General features: G+C 34.5%; 1 protein-coding gene across 3 annotated transcripts in view; it reads left to right on the top strand.

The window, feature by feature from the left end:
- The window catches only part of p130CAS (Serine_rich_CAS and FAT-like_CAS_C domain-containing protein p130CAS), a 97331-nt gene that overhangs the window by 61870 nt on the left and 13689 nt on the right, over positions 1 to 21772 (top strand). For all 3 annotated transcript variants that reach the window (XM_074179080.1, XM_074179078.1, XM_074179079.1), the window contains 2 exons: positions 587 to 739; positions 19385 to 19646. In XM_074179080.1, the coding sequence (XP_074035181.1) occupies positions 587 to 739; positions 19385 to 19646 (415 nt within the window). The remainder of the gene's footprint in view (positions 1 to 586; positions 740 to 19384; positions 19647 to 21772) is intronic.

Below are 21772 nucleotides of genomic sequence, written 5' to 3'. Positions count from 1 at the left end.
TCCTTTTTGAGAACTTGGTATTACAGATTCCGAAAGCACGGTCTAGTAGAGTTTCGATGATTCCTCTCTTAGTCGATTGATGGTGGTGATAAGCAAGTTAGTTAGCAGACGAAACGTCAGATATAAAAACCTGCAGACCAAAGCTAATAAACCTGGTAACATCTAACAATCTCTTATAAGGAGGTTTCTTTGATTCACAGTCAGTACAATGTCAAATATTGACTTTAACCGATTTCTCTCAGGCTGTGTTGCGCATATTCTTTCCATCTAAAATGCATCCGTTTTATACCGGATCGGCAATACATTGTTGTTTATCGTCGCACTTAAGATAATGGTAAAAAAGTGCTGTATATAATTAGGTCATCCAAAATTTATTTCCAGTTCAATTCAGTCGATGACTAGCCACACAAGTTTCAAACATATTAGACAGTATTCTTCAATGATTTTCTTGATGATTATAGTCTTTCACAATTTGAAATTTCAGATTAGGGAAAATTATAATAATAAAAAATCTACATAATATATAAGAAATTTAATTTTAATGCTACATTCGAAGTCTTCTGACGAATAATTTTTTTCATTCTAGGGTATTTGTCCAGCTAATCGACTGCGGTTGATTCCGGGTGTCTTTGAGGATGTCGGACGAGGCTCTTCTCCACAGCATTTTTCCGACAATGGAGATATGAACTTCCTACAGAGGCAGGGGAAACGAAGAAGTTGGCACGTTCACCCAAACCAGGTTAGAAATATTTACAGAACACGGGGTTGCAATTAGAATAATATAATCAGAGAAGATTGAACATTAGTGAAGTAAATATCATTCCTATGTTATTATATATCTGCTATATGGGGATTTCCTGAACACTGTCGCAGTAGCAATTAGACCTGGCGATTTCTATTTGGTTGGGTATATGAGCTTAGATTTTTTTATAATTGTGGTTCTAAGGAAAAACTATAAATGATGATTTCACTGTAGCGTGATAAATGTATAACGGAGACTTTAGCTGCAGGTATTGCAACAAAGGGGCAGATACATGTTTTACGCTCACAGAAGGCAAACAAATTTTGTACATACCAAATTATATTCAGTAGAAAATGAGCCAACAAGGTATCTGTACAAACTAGTACAGGGAATAGGTGTCACGAAAAATGTGGGGGGAAATCGCAATAAGTCCATGGGACTACAGTGTTTTTTCTGGAGACTTGAAAGAAATGGACAATATAGACGGATCCCAAGTCGCAGAAAAAGTGGAGTAAGTTCTGGAACTTATTATTGAAAAAATGTGAAAATCAATTGAAAACTTCCAGTTTTTTTTCTTCCTATTAATTTGTTTATCTTAATAACTATTCATTTTAGAAAAATATTATAAAGAGAAAGTGTTATAATCAAATACCTAAGGGTAAAAACATATTGGGTCAGGGCAACTCAACTCGTATATTGTCGTGCGCTGCTTGCCAAAGTTCAGTGCTCCATTATATTTTTAACTTAGGATGTAACTGGTGGAAATTGATAAAGACATTATTATTTTTGGGAAAATTGTAAAAAATACAAGTTACTCAGCAATTTTTTTGAATACTTTTGTTATAACTGGAAGGTTAAATGTGATGAATCATCGCTCCAAATTTCATCAATATAAACTTAGAGTTGACGTGATAAGGTAGCGGGCAGAGACTCCTTTATGGACAGCTCTGATAGGAAGATAAGCTCCCCAACCTCCCGCCGCTTCGGGTTCCCTCTGACCCGGAGGGTAGCAATCTGTAAGGATCCCTTGTCCAGGGATACGGTCAGACAATTTGAGTAATCACCTGACCATGGTGTGGTACGGTCGTTAACAGCATCTGAAGGTGACACTACCTTACAGACGAGGCAAGACATCATCGTAGCGCAGAAGGATGATCTCGTCTTGAAAACTGTTCAAGAATGGATTGCCAAAGGAGGGAGATCGGAATGACAAGAGATTTCCAAGCACGGCTAGCAGGAAAAGGATTACTGGCTTCAATGGGACTCCATGACCATTCGAGGTAACTCATTCACTCAGAAATGGGAAATCCCGGATGGAAGAACCTACAAATTCAAACCGCCGTCGAGACGTGGAAGAATGGTGTGAGCGCTGTGACCTGTGCTTTTCGAGAAAGGGTCCGAAGACAAGGCAAAGAGGAAACTTGAAGTAGTACATCAGTGGGTGCCCTTCCGAGAGAATCGCAGTCGACATTTTGGGACCACACCCTATGGGTGTGGGTCCGGTAACAAGTACCTTATGATTGTGATGGACTACTTCGATAACTAACACATGGATAAGTGTTAACAGAAGTGAAATCAATTATCCGTACAGAAAAGTTGTGGAAAGTTTGCTGTGTTTATCAAATCGAACCAGACCAGATTTATTTTTTCCAGTCAACATATCTTCAAGAACTATGGAGAATCCAACCGAAAGTGAAAATCAAGTAAATTCTGAGACATCCAAGGGATTCAGTCACCATCTATTGGAAGAATACAATAATACAGGCGCAAATGATGCAAAATTACAAGTGGCTGGGTTATTTCATCTACAGCATCTGTAGCATGTGGACCGAGAAATCAACCAATTGTATCCTCAAGCATAGCAGCCAGAGAGCTGGCATATGAAAATCTGGAAGCTTGCAAAAAAAAAATAGATAACCAAAGTTCAATCAGTATGATTGAAACTAGCCAAAGCACATTTTTATACGACTTGAGTTTATAAAGAAAAAACTTCCGATTTACAATATTGTCCTTAAGAGAGTCTTAGATAATATGTTTTATTCAATATTGGTATTACTAATTAATATAATTTGATTGATTATTCATTAACATGAACAAAAAGCTCGATTTTCTCGATGATATTTTCACTTACTATCCTCTGATCTCCAATCGACCCCCTGAATATTTATTATCCCAACGATTCAACGACGCAGTAAACCCCCAGGCTTAACCCACTCGTCGCTCTGGAAACCAGTGTCCCAGTCTCATATTGATTTGTCTGGCTACACCTAGTAGGGGAGGTGCATCGCGGCACTGGAGCTGCACTCTGAACCCGAACCTAGATTCATTTTCCTGTAGCTCGCAAGTGTAACTGCAGCCCAGTGCTACGCGCCGGTAAGGTCAAATATGAGATTTGTGATGATGAATCGGTTAACCTTCAATAATCGGTAAGTTATAGCTGAATCATTCCGTCCAAATAGACCCCTTACATGTTTAGTTAATTTTTATACTCATTTGGTCGAGTTCAAATCATACAGGGTGTTTCCTAATTTCCAGTTATGGAAGTTATGGAACTTTTCTGAAAAAAAATATTTTTCATATTAATATTGTGAATATCCGTTGATACGAACATCGCAATTGGTTGTTGTTTTTTTTTAATGCAAAGCACACTTGTTAAATAATGTTGACTCATCTCTGTCCCAGGCCACCACTTTACTGAATTCACACACACTTTGGTTGTGGATTAGTATTTTTCTTTAATCGTAACTACATGAGAGCGATATGTACAAGTAGGGTATGGAAATTGTTAAGATTTTGGGATCGATACAAATCTGCCAGACCACCGGAAAGTGATTGAGCACGAAGTTTATCCTTGAAAATAAACAATATCCTACTAGGCTGGAATGTAGGAAAGAAATTTACCGTATGCAATAGAATTCATGGGATTATCAAGGATGTCTGAAGAATCGAGTTTACCTAATAGAGTCAGCTTATATGTATAACATATATGTATTACAAATTTAATAATTCATTATAGCTTGAAATACATTCAGATAACGAAGATTTTGAGAATTTGTAATTACTTGAAAACGAACGGCTGAGAAAATATACTTTGTATATTTGTAGACAATAACGTACGTAGCGAAAGTCGCTTCGGTACTCTCTTGCTAGTGGTAACGGGTATCATTTAAAAGCAGCTCAATAACGGTCTTGGAAAGCGAACACGTCGACATGACCAAGTGCACTGTTTCGTTGTGTTGAGATGTGTTGGAACTGTACGTTGCGGCCTGTAAATGATGTCCTTTTGTTCTTCATTGACATCTAAGTCATCTGTAATTATGAATGCTCGCTTCAGTCTGTTAATGGTAACGGTTTTGCTTTGGCAACGGATATTGACCAAAAATTACTTTTCAGCTCTCGTGGTCACTTTGTAAGGGACTTCTTATGGATTATGTTGTGGTTGTCTGGGACCATTGATATGACGTAGGTATCATCATAACTATCGAATGAAGCTGGAGGTTTCTATGGTTGTACTAGAGGTGTTGAACATTCTCCGGGGTGGCGTAATGGCTCACCATAGACCAGTTTTTTTTTAAATCATCGATGCTAGGTGAATCCCCAGCATTACTGTAGGTAAGATCTTAGTACATCTTGAATTTTTGTGGCATTTGATGGTAAGCTGTTGTCCGATATTGAGTTGTACCTGTGAGGCGATTCAATTCTCTAAAGAGATAAGATTCACATTTTCGTCCTTGATCAGAAGTTATCCGTAATGGAACACCGAACCCTGCAATCCACTTGGAATGAAATGATCTAGCAACTGTCGCAGCTTCTTTATTTTTCATCAGAATAGCTTCTGGCCAGCGAGAAAAGCGGTCCATACCCTTCCGAATTGGACATGACTACTATATATATGTCGATATGTTTAAATCTCTTCAAAGGCAGTGTGAATGTTCCTGGGACTGTTGTCACGTGTCGAGTCACTTTGGCGAGTTGGCATTCCGTATACCTGGGAGTCCATGTACTACACTATTTCTTGATGAATGGACATACATATCGCTGTTTTACCAGTTTCACGGTTGCTCTGATACCTGGGTGAAACATTCTGTTGATGGTGTTGAAAATTGCTCGACAAAACGTGGCTGGTACAATTGGTCTTACTATAGAAATAGATACGTAACAAGATGTATGCTTCGGTAGCCTAATTGAGACTTGAATGTTTCTCTTTTTCCATTCGTTCAGTTCAGTTCTACTATTTCAATGCGCGAAAGAGCGTCTACTATGACATTGCAGTCACTCGCTGTGTTTCATGTCGGTGGAGAACTAGCAGGTTACGGAATTTTCAGATAGTGAATGGTTTACCTTTTTTCTGGAAAGCGTGCAGGCTAGTCTAATGATTTGTAAATATGATGAACGTCTTGGCTTCCACCATGTGCGTAAAATATTTGACGGCCTCGTGAAATGCGAATGAGTCTGAACTTGTGCGGTCCAAAAACTGACGAATCTGTTGAATGGTTTCAGGACGCGGATATTTTCTGATAGCCTCCACTTCTTTTGGTTGCGTACCATGGCTGCTCACCTGGTATCCGAGGAACTTACAGTTGGTTAGCTGCTGAAGACCCATTTTATGGGGTTGATGACGATGCCATAGTCCTATAGCCTCTTGAATAGGACTTTCAGATACTTGTCTAGAGCAGAAGATGCTACTAAAATATCGTCTAAACAGAGTCCAAATGTCATAAAGGGATGAAAACAGTCCAAATGGCGTAGTAATCGCTGTCTTGCAAATATCTTCATCTGCGACTGGAATTTGGTGGAAGGCTTTGACAGGATATATCTTTGAGAAGGTAGTTTTACCAGAAAGTTGTGAGTACCAAGTACAGAGGAACAGTTGGACACGGTCCTCGCGTTGAATCCGCGGTCGTCACTAAGTAGCAAGCGCGGGAAAATGTAGGTGAAATTATGTGTCGATGAGGAGAGATATGTTGGTACCAGCGTAGGTGACGAATATGCAGACTGATGTTGGAGGGCAGTTGCCATTTGCCGCCTTTAATGAATGCCCGTCGTGTTTCCTTAATTGGGGCCATATCTATCGTAGTACCAGACCACGAAGGTGATGAAGTAACTGGGATCCTTTTCTTTCTCCTGTCTTCCCTCTCGAGAAGGCATCGCACCTCTTCTTCCTATAATGAACTCAAGCGTTTGATTAGCTCAGTTTTCAGCTTCTCATATGGTTTTATCGTAGGTATCTAACGGATCTCACTGACTTCGTCCATCATTTCCGAGAACGCGAAATACTATTCTACTAAACAGAACCACAGTTCGGTATCGGCGTGTAGGAATACGGGCAATTCGGGGGTTACCCGTTCTTTAGCGAGTACATCTTCGGATACCTTGGTCGGTGTTTTGTCACCGTTACTTTGCTGATTAGGAATTTTTTCTAAACTATTGATATCACTTGTGAAATTAGAGGCACGACAGTCACTTGATTTTCCGGAGTTCACTACTTGTCACAAACCTGGAACAATTCACTATTCTAAAACGATCACGTCGGGATCACCACTTTCGGGGATTGTTGTCCAGAGATATAAAATGGAGATGTCCAGACTTTGGTGTTTTTCTTTCATTTATTACATTGTAGCTACGTGAGAGCGATGTATTCACGTCGGGTATAGAAATCTAACTTGTCATAATGAGAAACTAACAATATTTTCTGATTTTTTTAAATGAATTTTTGCATACATACGTATTATTTTTGGTGTCGAAAGCAGAATACCCCGTGAGGGCTGACTATAAATAAGTGGCTAGTATTGAATTCATATTATATGAACTAAATAACTAGAATGTTCTAGAATATTCGTGGAAATTCTAGAATATTCTCAATAAAACCTACCTAAGTAGCCTATTGACATTTTCCTTATATTAGGTGAAGAAAATAACGAAGAAGTTCTAGAATTTTTGCAATAATTATAGAAACTTCAAGGTAATTCCTTCCTATCTATCAACTTGGTGTATGGTACTGCATGCCGTGAATGCTTATCTTATTTAAGTATATTTTTCTATCATTGTTCAATACTTCAGAAATGTTCTTATCGAGTGAAGTGCTGATTTTTTCCGAAATTCTTTATTTCTATCAATAACTATATATTTTCAGGAATATAAGGCGGAGTCTGAAGATTTTATACCTGAAGTTTCGACTACAAATGCGGCGTAAACATTATTATTGCTTTATGAAAAATTGCTTTTTATTTCGAAAAAAAAAATATTTAAAATGTTTACGTGAAGATGAATAAAATCTATCTGTTTGAATTAAGATGTTAATTTGAAGTCATATGATATTTACAAGCTTTTTCTGAAAAATTGAACAAAAGTTAACTAATTTGAAAAAAATATATGCTATACCTGAAGTTTCATAATTAATTTCATCAAATTTGCATTAATTTACTCTGTTTGCCTTCAGTAATAAATAACTACATGCTAATGAAGCTTTCCACTATATCCAGTAATTTGAGTTTTTTAAATTCCATCTCGAAAAATATAATGACGACATAACATTTCACATGTATTTAGTAGCTAAAATAAATAATTTCTCTGTATCTTAATCATAAAATTTAAAACAAAAGCTCATAATAAATTTTCTCTATGAATATTGAGATGAGATAATCTATCAAGAAATATGCGAACTTCTATAATAATATTGATTGAGTTTCTGGTCCGGATATTACTGATCTGACATTGTTTCATTTGCTTCTTAAAATGAGTGATCCTAATTATAAAAAATGAGATCTAATGTTCTACGTTATGTATTTGTTGAAAAAGGATTTCGAGCAGCAGCAGTAATAATAATGTAGTAATTTGTGGTCACGAAATTCAATATCAGAAATTTAATACTTGATCAGTATTCACTGCCTGATTTCAAATCAACAGTAATATTTTTAAAAACTTGGTGTATCGCACATAGTTTCAGGTCAAATAATTTTTTACTCGAAAAATTAAATAATTTAAACATGCAATTACACTTAGACTTGTGTCTTCGACTGAGATCCAATTAACAGTGATAATATGAGTGAACTCGTTGCGCTCTCGTACGATATTAACTGCCCAAACATGGGCATCTGCCAAGAGGTCAGTGCATGAGTTGTTCGTAATGCATTCGAGGTTGAGAATAAAAATGCGTTTGCAGATATTTATACTCTTAATGTTTCACTATCGCTTTATTTACAAATATTTATGGTGGATTAGTGACGTTAGGTTCGAGGTAACTTGCAACACTTTTATTACCTGAGAATCCATATACAGCTTCAATGAATTTTTGATGAGCAATAATATCGAAGCTCTAAATGTTATCAGCGCTAGTGTGCATCGACTGCTATTATTAGAAAAAAATTCTTATCGGCATTGACAGCGAGTATATTATTATTCGTAGGTACTGTTAATATTCGCACTTAGAACTTTCGCATAACTGGCAGCTACTAGCCAAACTGTAATAGCAACATTACAGTTTGGTAGTAAACTCCAGTTAATGAAAACTCCAGAACGCATTATTTTTATGATCGCAAGCTGAGGACCTTTACTCGTTAATTTCGAATAGTTGTAAAGCAGAGTCCAAACACAACACAATTATGATTCAACACCAGATAGCGCTGTTTCGACCCGCCATAGGTATCGTCAGTGGTGCGAGACTGAACCACAAATGCATTGCTGGACGCAACTGTCCTCAAAGGACAGGTCTGAGTTAGTAATGTCGACCACATTTTCCCTTACGAAAACTTCATCTATGGGATAGACAGAGAACTCAATCGTTAAATATCAAATACATGTTCAAACATCATATAAGTTTTATACTGCACGGAATATTTGTTACAAAATCTTTTCTTTGGTTATGGTTAATTTGTTGTAACATTACGACCATAAAATGTTATGGTTGCGATCCTCCTGATGGAGCAACGGCCAATAACGATACGGTTGCGATCTAAAACATGTATATGCTGTGTTTTATTTCAGCAAATGTGAATCTATCTCTGTTTATTTCCGCAAATAAATAAATTCAGTTAATTCAACCTTCTTCTACATGAAACAGTATTCAAACGGCAAACATGGGATCAGTTGGGTAACACACATTTGAAATTTTAAAAAAAGGGTGGTATTTATATTTTCAATAATCATAAAATTCAAAACATTCCGTTTAATTTTTTTATTTCAGCCAGCAGAACCAAAAGTCTGTTTTTGAAACTTCATTTACTTTCAAAAACAATTATGATATAGTTTGCTGGTAAAGGATACAATTTTGAGTAAATTAAACGTTTGTTTAAACAAATCGAAGTATCAAGAGATTAATAGTCCGCATGAGATCGTGAAAAGAGGTTATTTTAGGAGTTTTCATTAGAAGAAATGAGTTCCTGAAATAGTCTATTTTTCGACTTTCCGGTGACCGTATTTTCGAAAGTAGACCAAAGCGACAAGTTGGGACTTCAGATTCGTGATCCCCAGGCAGAAATACATCCAATAAGTTTTTTTTTCAAAAACTAGTGCGAGTTGTTGAAACTAATAATTATTTGCCTTCTCGAAAAATGTAATATTTTAAATGAGTTCAATGTAACAATGTATTTGGCGAATTAATTATTTGATTAAATAATATCTAATCTTCTTACAATGATATCTTCCAAGTAGTGATAACAATTGATTATGAATCAATAGATAATCTTTTTTACATTCCTCGATTTTAATCTATTTCTCTTTTTCTTGGTATATACTTCTTAATCTCAAAAAATGACAAAAATAATGGAATAGATAGAAGCTGAAGCGAAAGTCTCACTCTATGTATGTGTAATGATACAGCATATATTGTCATTTTTTCAATTGGAAAAATGTGAATTAGACGTAATTTGAAGAATATTGACAAATTATCTGGGTAAATCCGATGCTTCATAAAACAGTCTAAAGAAAGCAGTGCAGCGAAACGGGGCATGACGTAACCAGATATATGAAATGCGGAGTCTGCTAGGATTCGCCATTAGTTTCAAACGTTTTTGGGTAAATTTTCGTTATCTGGACACCCGGCGATTTTGAAAAAATTTTTGGCTGTACTTACGTATTTTGATGCGTAGATTACGAATCCGAAAGAAAAAAGCGGCGCTCTCCCTTATTTAAAAAGTTACGGCCCTTCAAAGTTCAGAAAAGGGCAACTTTTCAGCCTTCTTTTTCACTAAATAAACTATTTAAAAACACAAGCATTTATTCACTGGGTCACCTTTACACCTTATTCCTCCTTCTTTAACACTTTTCACTTCAATAATCAACATTTTTCTTATAAAAATGTTAAAAAATGTACGGAGCTGCTTTTTGGTTACATATCACTGTATTTTACGTTTTTAAGGTTAAAGATATGGTTGGTACGACTGATGTAGTCAATATTCCTAAAGTAATTCAAATGTTTTTTGCCTTCATTCTTCAGATCGTAAATTGATTTTTGGTAGTCTATTAAGGTAAGATGGATTTAAGAAATAAACTGACAGAAGCTCATATTCCGCAAAATAATCCTAGTGAGTATGAGTTGTAGGTACATTTTGAAATTATAATTTTCCAATCAATTTTATAGGTGATGCCTTATGGTTGATGCAAGATGTGGTTGGACATCAAAGAGAATGGACAAACTATATTATTGAGGTTTTATCAACAAAGACATTCAAATATGATGAAAGAGTGAAAATTTGCTCGTTTTTTTTTTTTCTAAACGGGAACAGAGAACCGATGCTCTTATATAATTTTTTAGTGAGGATCAAAGGAATGCGACTTATGTATAATTATTGTAAAACAATAAAAAATCTGTATAGTTATTGGTTAGATGAGGAAAATGGTTTCGCCTAAGGAAAAACTATTTCAGTAAATGTAATTTACATCATATTTATGAAGATCTTAATGGGGAACCAAGAAAAACATAAATAAAATTTGTATACACATATATATCGATGAATAAAACATAACCATAATATATATTATTTATTTCAGTCATTTAAATTCTTCATTTAGTTCAAGTTGGAGTGTTTACAGCAACAATACGTTGTACTAATTGCAATGAAGAGTGCAAATTGAATTATGACACTTTACGATATAGATGCAATAAAAAACGGAAAATCAAAATATCGAAGAAAATTGATAAAGTCATTTGAAGAACGATATTCATTATTTGTTTTTGAACATTTCCACTGTAGCTTCTAGGAAGGTACGAAAACGAATATCAAGGTCCGTAAAATTCCGTTTAAATATATATTCTCCTAAATAACTGCTGAAATGTTTTTTCTTACAACCAAATCTAGGGATGTTATTTCGTATATCTCTCCACATTCTCTCAATAGATTGTGTATGGGCACCTAAAAAATATATATATGGCTCTATATGATCTTTTATAATTTTAATTAATGTTGTCGCAGTTCTATCAGGAACTGGGACAATAAAATTTTTTTTAGTATTTCTTTCAATACCCCCAAACAACCACTGTCCTTCTACGAATCGTCCTCTATTATATTTGCGTTTACCAAACTTAGCCTCATCTATTTCCACAATTTTTCCAGCTCCGCCTAATTTAAATGTGTTTTTATTGCACCATTCCAAACAAATCTAAAATGATAGTGAATGTAATAATACAGAATACTTCAACAAAAACCAAATGTTTTACTTCTCTGCAATAATTACTCCAATCGATTATAGCTTCAGAGCTCATTTTCAGTTCGTTCTTAATAAATTTAAATCTAGGGTGTGGAATAAACAAAAAATATGCTATGAACAATACTATTTTTTCTAACTCTAATCTGCATTCGAAGAAGGTTCCCATTCTGGCACTTTTCTTAAAATCACAACAAATGTATTGAGCTTTTTTCTTCGGTATTTTCATAATCCGCTTTCTATTGCATCTATACCATAAAGTTTCATAATTTAATTTGCACTCTTCATTGCAATTAGTACAACGTACTGTTGCTGCAAACACTCCTACTTGAACCAAATATAGAATTGAATTATTTCTTACTTTCACTAAATCATGAATTTCTTTCAAATTCATTTTGTATTTTTCTCTCACGTCAAACAGAAAATTCAAATCTACGAATTTAAAATAGTAGGTTACGACAAATACCAACCGCTTTTTTCTAAAATGTCACTAGTATCTAACCTACAAATATAAGAGTGTCACCAGGAGAAACATTCGTTTTTAAATTAAGTTTTTTATAAGAAAAATGTTGATTATTGAAGTGAAAAGTGTTAAAGAAGGAGGAATAAGGTGTAAAGGTGACCCAGTGAATAAATGCTTGTGTTTTTAAATAGTTTATTTAGTGAAAAAGAAGGCTGAAAAGTTGCCCTTTTCTGAACTTTGAAGGGCCGTAACTTTTTAAATAAGGGAGAGCGCCGCTTTTTTCTTTCGGATTCGTAATCTACGCATCAAAATACGTAAGTACAGCCAAAATTTTTTTCAAAATCGCCGGGTGTCCAGATAACGAAAATTTACCAAAATCTGTTAAAATCTGTTTTTCCGTTAACACGTGTCGTCCCCCCATAAACGACAACCCTCAAGAGTTGAGATTTGTGCAAGCTATGAATTTTCAGGTTCTTACCTTTTTACATAGAATAAACGAAAACTGCCTCAAGTTGTTGAGATCGGTCCATGACACTCAATTTTTGAGTGACAATGTTCCCCTTCCAAACTGCCCATTGTTTACCTTTTTACGAATCATTCTGCTAAAATTAACGGGAACTTTCACGATACAATTTCCCGCAAAGTTCTACACAAAACCATTGACGTGTGTCGGAAAGTGAAAGAAAAAGTGTAGTACTTTCTTAAATATAAATAGAGGCCATTTTTAGAGTTAGGCATTAGTTTAGTATGATTTTATTAATCATTCTGTTGAAATTAGCGGGAGCTTGCACACATTGATGTGTGTCGAAAAGTGAAAGTAAAAGTGTACTCTGTTAGATATCATTTTTAGAGTTAGGAATTTGTTTACTTCATATCCTGAAGTTGGTTGGTGAAACGCGCGTTTTGCAGTCACCTCAAACTCATAAACTGGAATCTGGAATATCTTTATATGAATGATTCAAAATATTTGTTTCTCGTGGTATGAATGTCGTGTGGGGCTCATGCTTGCACAAAGTTCCGGGAATTTTCCAGCAGCTGCTATCGATTGCGCTTGGGACGGTCCCATTTTCGTGTTATTGCGTCTCGACAGACCTCAAGGACAAGGGCGTTTCTCCTGCAGTCAACACATGTAAATGTCTAATGGAACAGGGTTGGTGCATCTATTTTGATAAAATATCCCAAAGTTTTCAATTATGACTACATTAGTGTATAATTTTTGTAATGAAAGTTGATAGATATACAGATATACTCGAATACAGTGCGGACTCAAATAGTCCCCCGCTCTTAACTTTCGAAAGGCACAACCAGTTTTTTTCCAATGGTTATGTTTGATGGGTATTCAAATTCTCCATCCAAATTTTTTTTTTTTGAGAATCGGATCTGCTATTCCTGAGTTATTTCTAAATTTCATATTCGTTTTGAGAATGTGTGATGAATATCAATATCATAATGTCAAGAAAAAATTTCACGAGTTCGGACTACCATTGTCTAATATATAAAATGATTTGAAATCCCTGAAACAACTAAAAAAGAAGAATTAAAAATAAATAGCTGTAAATAAGAATTATATAAAGCAAAAAAAACCTGAAATGAAATAATAGTGAAATGAAATACAAGTAAAAATAAAACAATTGAACAAAAAATAAAAATAAAGAAATACAAAATGAAAATAAAGATGAAAACAGGTAGTAGTCTAGTTCAAAAGTTGAAAATGGTGAACAATGGTGATAATGGAAATATTGTAATGAATATAAGAAAATGTACAACAATAAGTCGATTATTAATTTTTTTTACTATAAAAAAATTATAATAAACAAAATATTATTTTTTTCTTTATTCTTTTATCTTAATAAGTAGGAATATTGATAAAAGATCTTCACGGAGCGCAAAATTTTTTGCGATATTCAATGTGATATTTGTGATATTCAATGAAGACGCAAGTCAATTAAAATATTGTTAATTAATAAATACCCAGCTTTTTAAATAATTCACTTTAAGATTTTTTCAACGATAATCAATTTTTTATAGTATTCATTCATTTTTAAATTAATATTCAATAGTTAAAAATTCTCTATAGTTTTTGAAATATTTGCAATAACCTATATAAATACCTTTTCCACGTAATTATATAACTACGAACAACAACCCTCAGAAGATGAAAATATCTATCAAACGGGGTAACCCAAGACGCCTTCCCGATGACAAGTGATGTAAAACATCATGAACTAATAAAAATAATCGTACCTTTTTACGAAAATTTTGTCTGACTTTGATATCTCGTCCCAATCAAAAGCTAAGAATGGGGGTTCTTTACGTCCGCACTGTATTTATTACACAGGATACGTTGTCTGCATAATACGTTACGAATAAGAGTTGATACGACTTCGTAAAATCAGAAAAGATGTACTGCTAGATACATACAGTGCGTTCATAAAGTGTGGAAAGCTTCGTTACCTTACGAGTTAATCATTTGTAGAGTTAATGCCAAACAGCTTGATTTTGTATTTTAGTTTTCCACTTTTTTCCACCGATATTTTTTTTAATTTGAAAGGATATTGAAAGTTACTTATTTACTATTATTCATTCTCAATGAAAATATAGATAGTTAAAATGAAAAAAATATAGATTTACAGCAAAAGCTGAAACTGAGCTCTTTCAGGTTATCCAAGACGTCTGATAAATTCTTGGATGTTACTAATAATAGTAATAGTATCAAATCAGCTTGTAACAATCTTTAAATTAAGAGAAAAATTTATAATTTTATTTATTGTTCATTAACGTTAAATATGTAACAGTAATACAATTGATCTGGAGATCAATAAACACAACGAAATTAATCCACAGGGTCAGCAATGATTTTTTTTTAAATTTCGGCTGATATAATTACAACAACGAATGAAATATTGTTATTCCAATGAGTAAAATTTGATGTACATACTCATGCACATACAAATGAAAAATGTATCGCACTTATTTATTTACTTTCAAATGATCACCACCTATAACACATATGTGGTGTCACATGAGGATGTTGAACTTTTAAAATAAGTTGCAACAATTATTAACTGACTAAATTCGGGATCATTCGTGACCAGAGTACTTATTGATAGATAAAAATTAGTCACTATATAAAAAGTGTTTCTGTCATTGTTAAGAAAAAAAGGTTTCTATGGAATACGAAATATTTTGCAAATTACTAATTTTCCTCATACAAATTTTATATTTCAACCAGATGAGATCTTTATACACCATGAATAATGACTTGTTGATTGACGATTTGATAAAGGTCCACTCTTAGTTGGTAGTCAGTCGTATGTCGCAACAGGTTTAAAAATAAACTTGCCTCATGAGAAATTCTCGTTACCCGTTTTCTTATATTTAGCTAGGATCTGCTTCACAACCACTTCCTTTAGCGTATTTCTCGTCAAACTGCCGAATTCAAGGAAGTTGAAGTGACTCATGCCATACTGGTATTCCTTGTTTGGTCGTTAGAAATGCAATAAATGTAATGGATTACACATTTGTGTTGACTTTTTTCGAAGACATTTATTTAAACAGGTTACCGAACTTGGAACCTGCTTACTTCCAAGAGGCAGGTTCATGAGAGACTGTTTTAGTAAATGCACTTTTACCATCAGAAACATTTTTATAGTCACTTCATCGACCGTTTAAGCGATTATAAAATCATACAATATACAGGGTGTTAATTAAACGTGCGACAAAAATTTAAGGGACTATTCTTAGGACTATTCTATGGCGGTTTGTTTCGAAGATACGGAGCGCAAAAAATTTCGACATTAACAATTAATTACTAAAAATTACTTGTAATGTTTCTTAATCTACAAGAACTGTTGAAAATGACTACCCCCGCTCGTATGCAAGAATCCAATCTTTTCCTCATCAACTCCCGAACTCTTTCAAAAACACCAGGATCGTTTCTGATTGCGTTACAGTTAGCAATTATCCACAGGAGTAGTATATACTAATAACTTATTAGATTTTTATTACTTGGTAGGTCCAGTGTAGTTCGCGGTAAATTTTCGTTTTGAGGGCACCCGGCGATTTTGAAAAAATGTTTGAGTGTACTTACGTATTTTGATGCGTAGATTACGAATCCGAAAGAAAAAGCGGCGCTCTCCCTTATTTACAAAGTTACGGCCCTTCAAAGTTATTTGAAGGGCCTATTTAAAAACAAGCTTCTATTTACTAGGTCACCTTTACACCTTATTCCTCCTTCTTTGACACTTTTCACTTCAATAATGAACATTTTTCTTATAAAAAAATTGATTTATAAACGAATGCTTTTCCTGGTGACATTCTTCTAATTTTAGGTTAGGTACTAGTGACATTTCAGAAAAAAGCGGTTGGTATTTACCGCCACCTACTATTTCAAATTCGTAATACACCACCAAAAACCAATTTACTATCTGAAGAATGAAGGTAAAAAACATTTGAATTACTTTAGGAATATGGACTGCATCAGTCGTACCCATGCCATTAACCTTAAAAACGTAAAATACAGAGATATGTAACCAAAAATGAAGTTTGATAAAATGTTCAACTCTATTCATTGTTTACTTTGTGTTTTTAAGAGCTCGGGGACTTTCGTTTATTATAACAAATGGATCATAAAATTTCTATCAAAAAATGAAAAAAGTATAACAAAGTATGTGAAATATTAACAAAGACTTATGGTGAGTCTGCTATGAGTAAAACGAGAGTTCTCGAGTGATATGTATCTCCAAGATGACCGTGGAGATGTTGAAAATGAAAAACGATTCGGACACCCCAGCACATCAACAACCGATGAAAACGTGAAAACAGTGAAAGGAATAGTTATGAACGATCGCTTAACCACAATCAAAGAATTCACTTATGATGTTGGCATAACGATTGACACATGCCATGTATTTTGTTTTCGAACGTTCTAGGTAGGAAACGCGTGGCAGCAAAATTTGTTCCAACATTGTTGAATTTTTAACAAAAACAGCGGCGAATGGAAGTTTCTCAGAAGTCACTAATAGAAGTAAGTCAACAACCATGTAAAATACTGAAGTAAGGCTCAATTGTCCCAGTGGAGGCATTCTGATTCGCCAAGACCGAATAAGGCTCGCCAAGTGCGGACAAACATAAAGGTTATGCTCAATGTATTCTTCCAGTTTAATGGCACAGTGCATCATGAATTCTTGCAACGAGGTCGAACGGACAATAAGAAGTACTACCTACAAGTTCAACGCCATTCGCTTGAAGAATTCGAAAAAAACGTCCGGATTTGTAAAAAGACAATTCATGGCTTTTGCACCACGATACTGCAACTGCTCACACTTCATTGCATGTTCGTACATTTTCACTCAAAAACAATACTATAACGATGCCCCAGCCTCCATATTCACGAGACATGGATCCGTGTGACTTTTTCCTATTTCCAAAAATAAAAAACCTCGAAGAGCTGTCATTTTATATCCTTTGGAAGAAGCGGTGGCACAAGTGCATAACACCTAATGGGACTATTTTAAAGGCGACAACATTATTGTAGACGAATAAATGAATAATTTTTCCAAATAAATGAAAATTCCCGTTATTTTCTGAACATACCTCGTACTACGATCTTTAGTTGTAGTATACAACGGTCTTTGTAGCTGATCCCAACTTTTTTATTTGAGGAGATAGACACATGTTTGCTTTGAAGAAGTTGTTCAGACTCGAGAACGAGTTGTCGTATCGATTTTCTATAACTTCGATAGGGTAACGATTTTTGGAAAATATAATCTCGTAAAATGAATAGTTTACAAATCATTGTCACAAATTGATCATTCGCCAACGGAAGACAAGTTGCAACTAAAAATTAGATATATCAAGGGAACTCATGCAACCTTTTTTTGTTCCTATTGAGAAGTTATGATGCACTGTTTAGAACCTTTGGTGTAGTAATGAATATTACTGGAGTTTTTTCCCAACACCAAATCGTTATTTTTAACACCTCGACACGTGTTTCGATCACCAAGTGATCATCTTCAAAGAGGAAGATTAAAACTGAAGATGATCACTTGGTGATCGAAACACGTATCGAGGTGTTAAAAATAACGATTTGGTATTGGGAAAAAACTCATCATCATCTTCAAAGAGGAAGATTAAAACTGAAGATGATCACTTGGTGATCGAAACACGTATCGAGGTGTTAAAAATAACGATTTGGTATTGGGAAAAAACTCCAGTAATATTCCTATTGAGAAGGTTAACAAAATACTTCATTGCAGTTTTCCGTAATGACGATAGTTCAGGAATTATTTCAGAAACCAAAATCTTAATGGGCTTTGAAAAACTAAATATATTGAAACCGTTCATAAAATCTATTTTGGTTCTATTAAAGAAGTGGACAAAATACTTCATTGAAATTTTGCAGATTTGCAGAAAATATTTCAAAAACAATTTTAATCGACATGACACATATTTGGTGTAGGAAAACAGGTTGAAACTAATGATTGAATATATCGAAAAAGTTCTTAAAACAATATTGTTTTTTCTGTAACGGGAAAAAAGTTTGACATTTTATATCTGATGACAGGTAACAAAATGCCACTTTTTATGAAATTACTTTTTTCCCCGGGAAAAAAGTATTTTCATAAAAAGTTTGGTTTTTGTCTTCTTCTTTTTCGTGGTTTTCATAGTTCATAGGGATATACAGTATACAATGCTCGGACTGCAACAAATTCTATATCGGCCAAACCAAGAAAAAACTGATCCAAAGGTACAATGAGCACAAAAAGGCATACATAAATCCAATAGTATATGAATCAAACCTCGCAACACACGCCATAAAAAACAAACATAATTTCCCCCCACCAGAGAACATGAAACTCGTAAAACAAGTCAACAATGGAAACCGCATGGACATTTGGAAAAACTTGAACATCCATAAATTTAACAGTCATAAATCACTTATCGAGGAACAAGTACAAATCAAAACACAACAAGACCTCACATTCAATATATTAAACAAAACCATATACATTCCTAGAGAAGATCTAATAGTATCTGATGCAGTACAAATACAGGCAAATTTACCTAAAATAACTGAAATACCTGAGTTGAGACATTCGGACCGTATTAAGAGGCAGACGACAGGATGACAAGTTCAGTTTGAGGAGTGCCTAGAAGATGACAGTACGACCAGCTGTCAAAAGCGCTCGCAGATAATTAATAGAAGATATAAAAAGGGTCCCGACGAAAAAAAAATCCATTGATATAAACCTTCTGGGAAATATCCAGGATGTCAATTTTAACGATACATTTTGTTCGTTATTTGCAAACGCCGGTTATTGTGGTTATTCAATCTGCACGAATAGAAAAAATATTTGTGTTTGTATCATCACTTTATATAGAGAAAACGTTCAAAAAAAAGGGCAATTTTATAAAGCAAGCTAATTGAATATTGAATTAAAAATTTTGGTCATATCATGAAGCGACTCTTCAAACCAAAATAAGTTTATACATAATCTTGTAGGCTGACGTATTTTGTAATAATAGTTTTGTTTTAGGTTGTAACACCCAAGAAGTTCAATGATGTGTATTTGTATGACATGCCGTCCTCCAAATGTTCCCCATTCCCAGTTTCTGGACTTAGTCCTGGAATGAGCCCCCGAGAACAAGTAAACGACTGCTACGACACCCCTCCTCCGGCGATTCCAGTATCAAACGAAAGTTTCCGAAATTGTCCCCGATGCTCCCCGGCCCCCTCATGTGCTTCACCAATCAATCGAGACTCCGGAGAGGCTTACGACATTCCTAGGTCCCTAATAGGTACTTATTAATCATTGTTAGTTTGTTGTTAAGTTAATCAATGTTAGAGGTTAACAGACGAAATCTATGAGACGGGAAAATGGTTGAAATATCAAAATACAGGTCCAAAATATGCTAATGTGTAATAGAAACAGATCAATAATAAATATAATAGAAATTAAAAAGAAATGAATTAGGTGATTCACAATGCTAGTTTTATACTGACACAATTAATTTTTACTAATATTATGGTTATGAAGCAGAGTATCAGAAACTCAAGGTAGTATACTTCAAAGTAAGAACTTGGGATTATACTACCTTTGGTAATCCTACTGACCAGAGAACAGAATATAAACATTGATGAAACGAATGGGTGTTGATGGATTACCTTTTAAACGTCATGTTAGTGAAACCATCTATGATTTATATTTGTTAATGAAAACATTACGTCGCCTCAATTAGCAAAGCTCCTAACTCCATTTTGAGAAACTTTTCAGGGGAATGAAAAAATGTGATCAATAAAAATGTGAGGAAAGTACAATGAGATTAATATCATTTATACATGTGGTAGTGGTCAAGTGTGAAAGCAGTATTGATGTTTGGACTCCCTAGTGAATATTTTAGATATAAAACAATTATTAAGGAGTTAGGCAATTTTCTGTTTGATATGAAGGCTAGGGTATATGGAGTTACCAGATTTGTTAACCACATGAAGTAAATTATTTGAGCAGTTATAACAGCTTTATTTCGAAAATATTCAGAAAGTTTACAATAAAGAATTATAAAATCAGTTATAATTTTTATTATCATCAGTGTGGTAAACTGTCATAAAAGTTATGATGGTCCCGAGGCAATATTTTTTTTAGTTCCTGAAGATCGTTATATTTCCGATCGGTTATTTTCAATCTTTCTAAGTGCAGACGAGGTAACGAATCATGAACTTTTGATGACGTGTTGTTTCTTCTTTGAGGCAATAGACTCCACTCATCGGAAAATCTTAGTTTGTAGAAACCTTCACCAGTCATCACATATTTTATTGCTCTAAGATCTGTTACTTTGGCATCGCCCTTCTTTTTTCCAGGTCGAATTGAAGACAAAAATGCAACAGTATCAAACGATTTGAAGTCTTCGTGACTTAGCTAGTGTACAGTATACGGCGTTGGATTCCTCCTTGCATCCTGATAAATTTTGATATAGTCAGCTGGCACATTTATGTTCCTGTTTTTTCTTTCGATCGATGAATGAACAGAATCCGCCTCCATCTGGGTATGTCCTGTTTCCAGAAATTTCTGAATGATTGTAATTTTGTTTTCCATTGCACAGTTCAATAGTGCGTTACCCATGGTGCAATTTCTATTTTGGTAGGTGCACCCATCACTGTACATTATTATAGTTCTTTCACCTCCCAGATTTGGTATCGTTATTTCTGTAAAAAATTTGCTAACAATTGTAGCAAATTCTTCCGCATTCAGTCCACCCTCTGTTTCGTTCCACAAAAAACAGTGGGCATCCTTAGAGTTTAACTCATAAATTGACATATTGTGAATTGATAATTTAGTTTTGTAATAAAGAAGAGATACATTCGATTTTGGACTCTGTAAAACAGCTTGTAAATCCATAGTGTAAACTGGGACACTCTTTTGATTTTTATCAGATTCTTTTTCTCGCCTAGCTTCTTCCTTTTTCAATTGATTTTCAGTTTCGTATGCCGCACAGACGTCACATTTGTCTTTCTTTGGTTTATATAATGCTATGTTTTGACAATCCATAATATTATTGAATAATGCAACGGATAGTGGTTGAACATTTTTACTAGAGCACCACTCATTTTTGTAAAAGCGATATAACTCTGTTTTAGATCTCCAGTTCGACTCAAGATACTGCTTTTTAGTGGTTTTTCTACAGTAGTGTGATTCCAATTTTGGCAAAGCCATGAAGAATTCACCAAGCTGTGTAATTTCTCCACTTTTCCTAACAGATTTAGCCTTATTCTCGTCTTTAGTATTTACTGTCCTATTTAGAGTTGTTTTCTTCCAATGCAGAGCACTAAACTTGCCTAGAGCCAAAGTGTTACAGAACATGGTCTTACAAACTCTCACAGAGTTACCTTTGTTGGACAGGTGATACTGCAGCAAATTAGAACGACG

The sequence above is a fragment of the Leptinotarsa decemlineata genome, unplaced genomic scaffold (assembly GCF_025532065.1).
Source record: "Leptinotarsa decemlineata unplaced genomic scaffold, Ldec_3_MD MMD2_tig00004307_RagTag_RagTag, whole genome shotgun sequence".
Lineage (NCBI taxonomy): Eukaryota > Metazoa > Arthropoda > Insecta > Coleoptera > Chrysomelidae > Leptinotarsa > Leptinotarsa decemlineata.
This window is presented reverse-complemented; position numbering and strand designations above follow the sequence as displayed.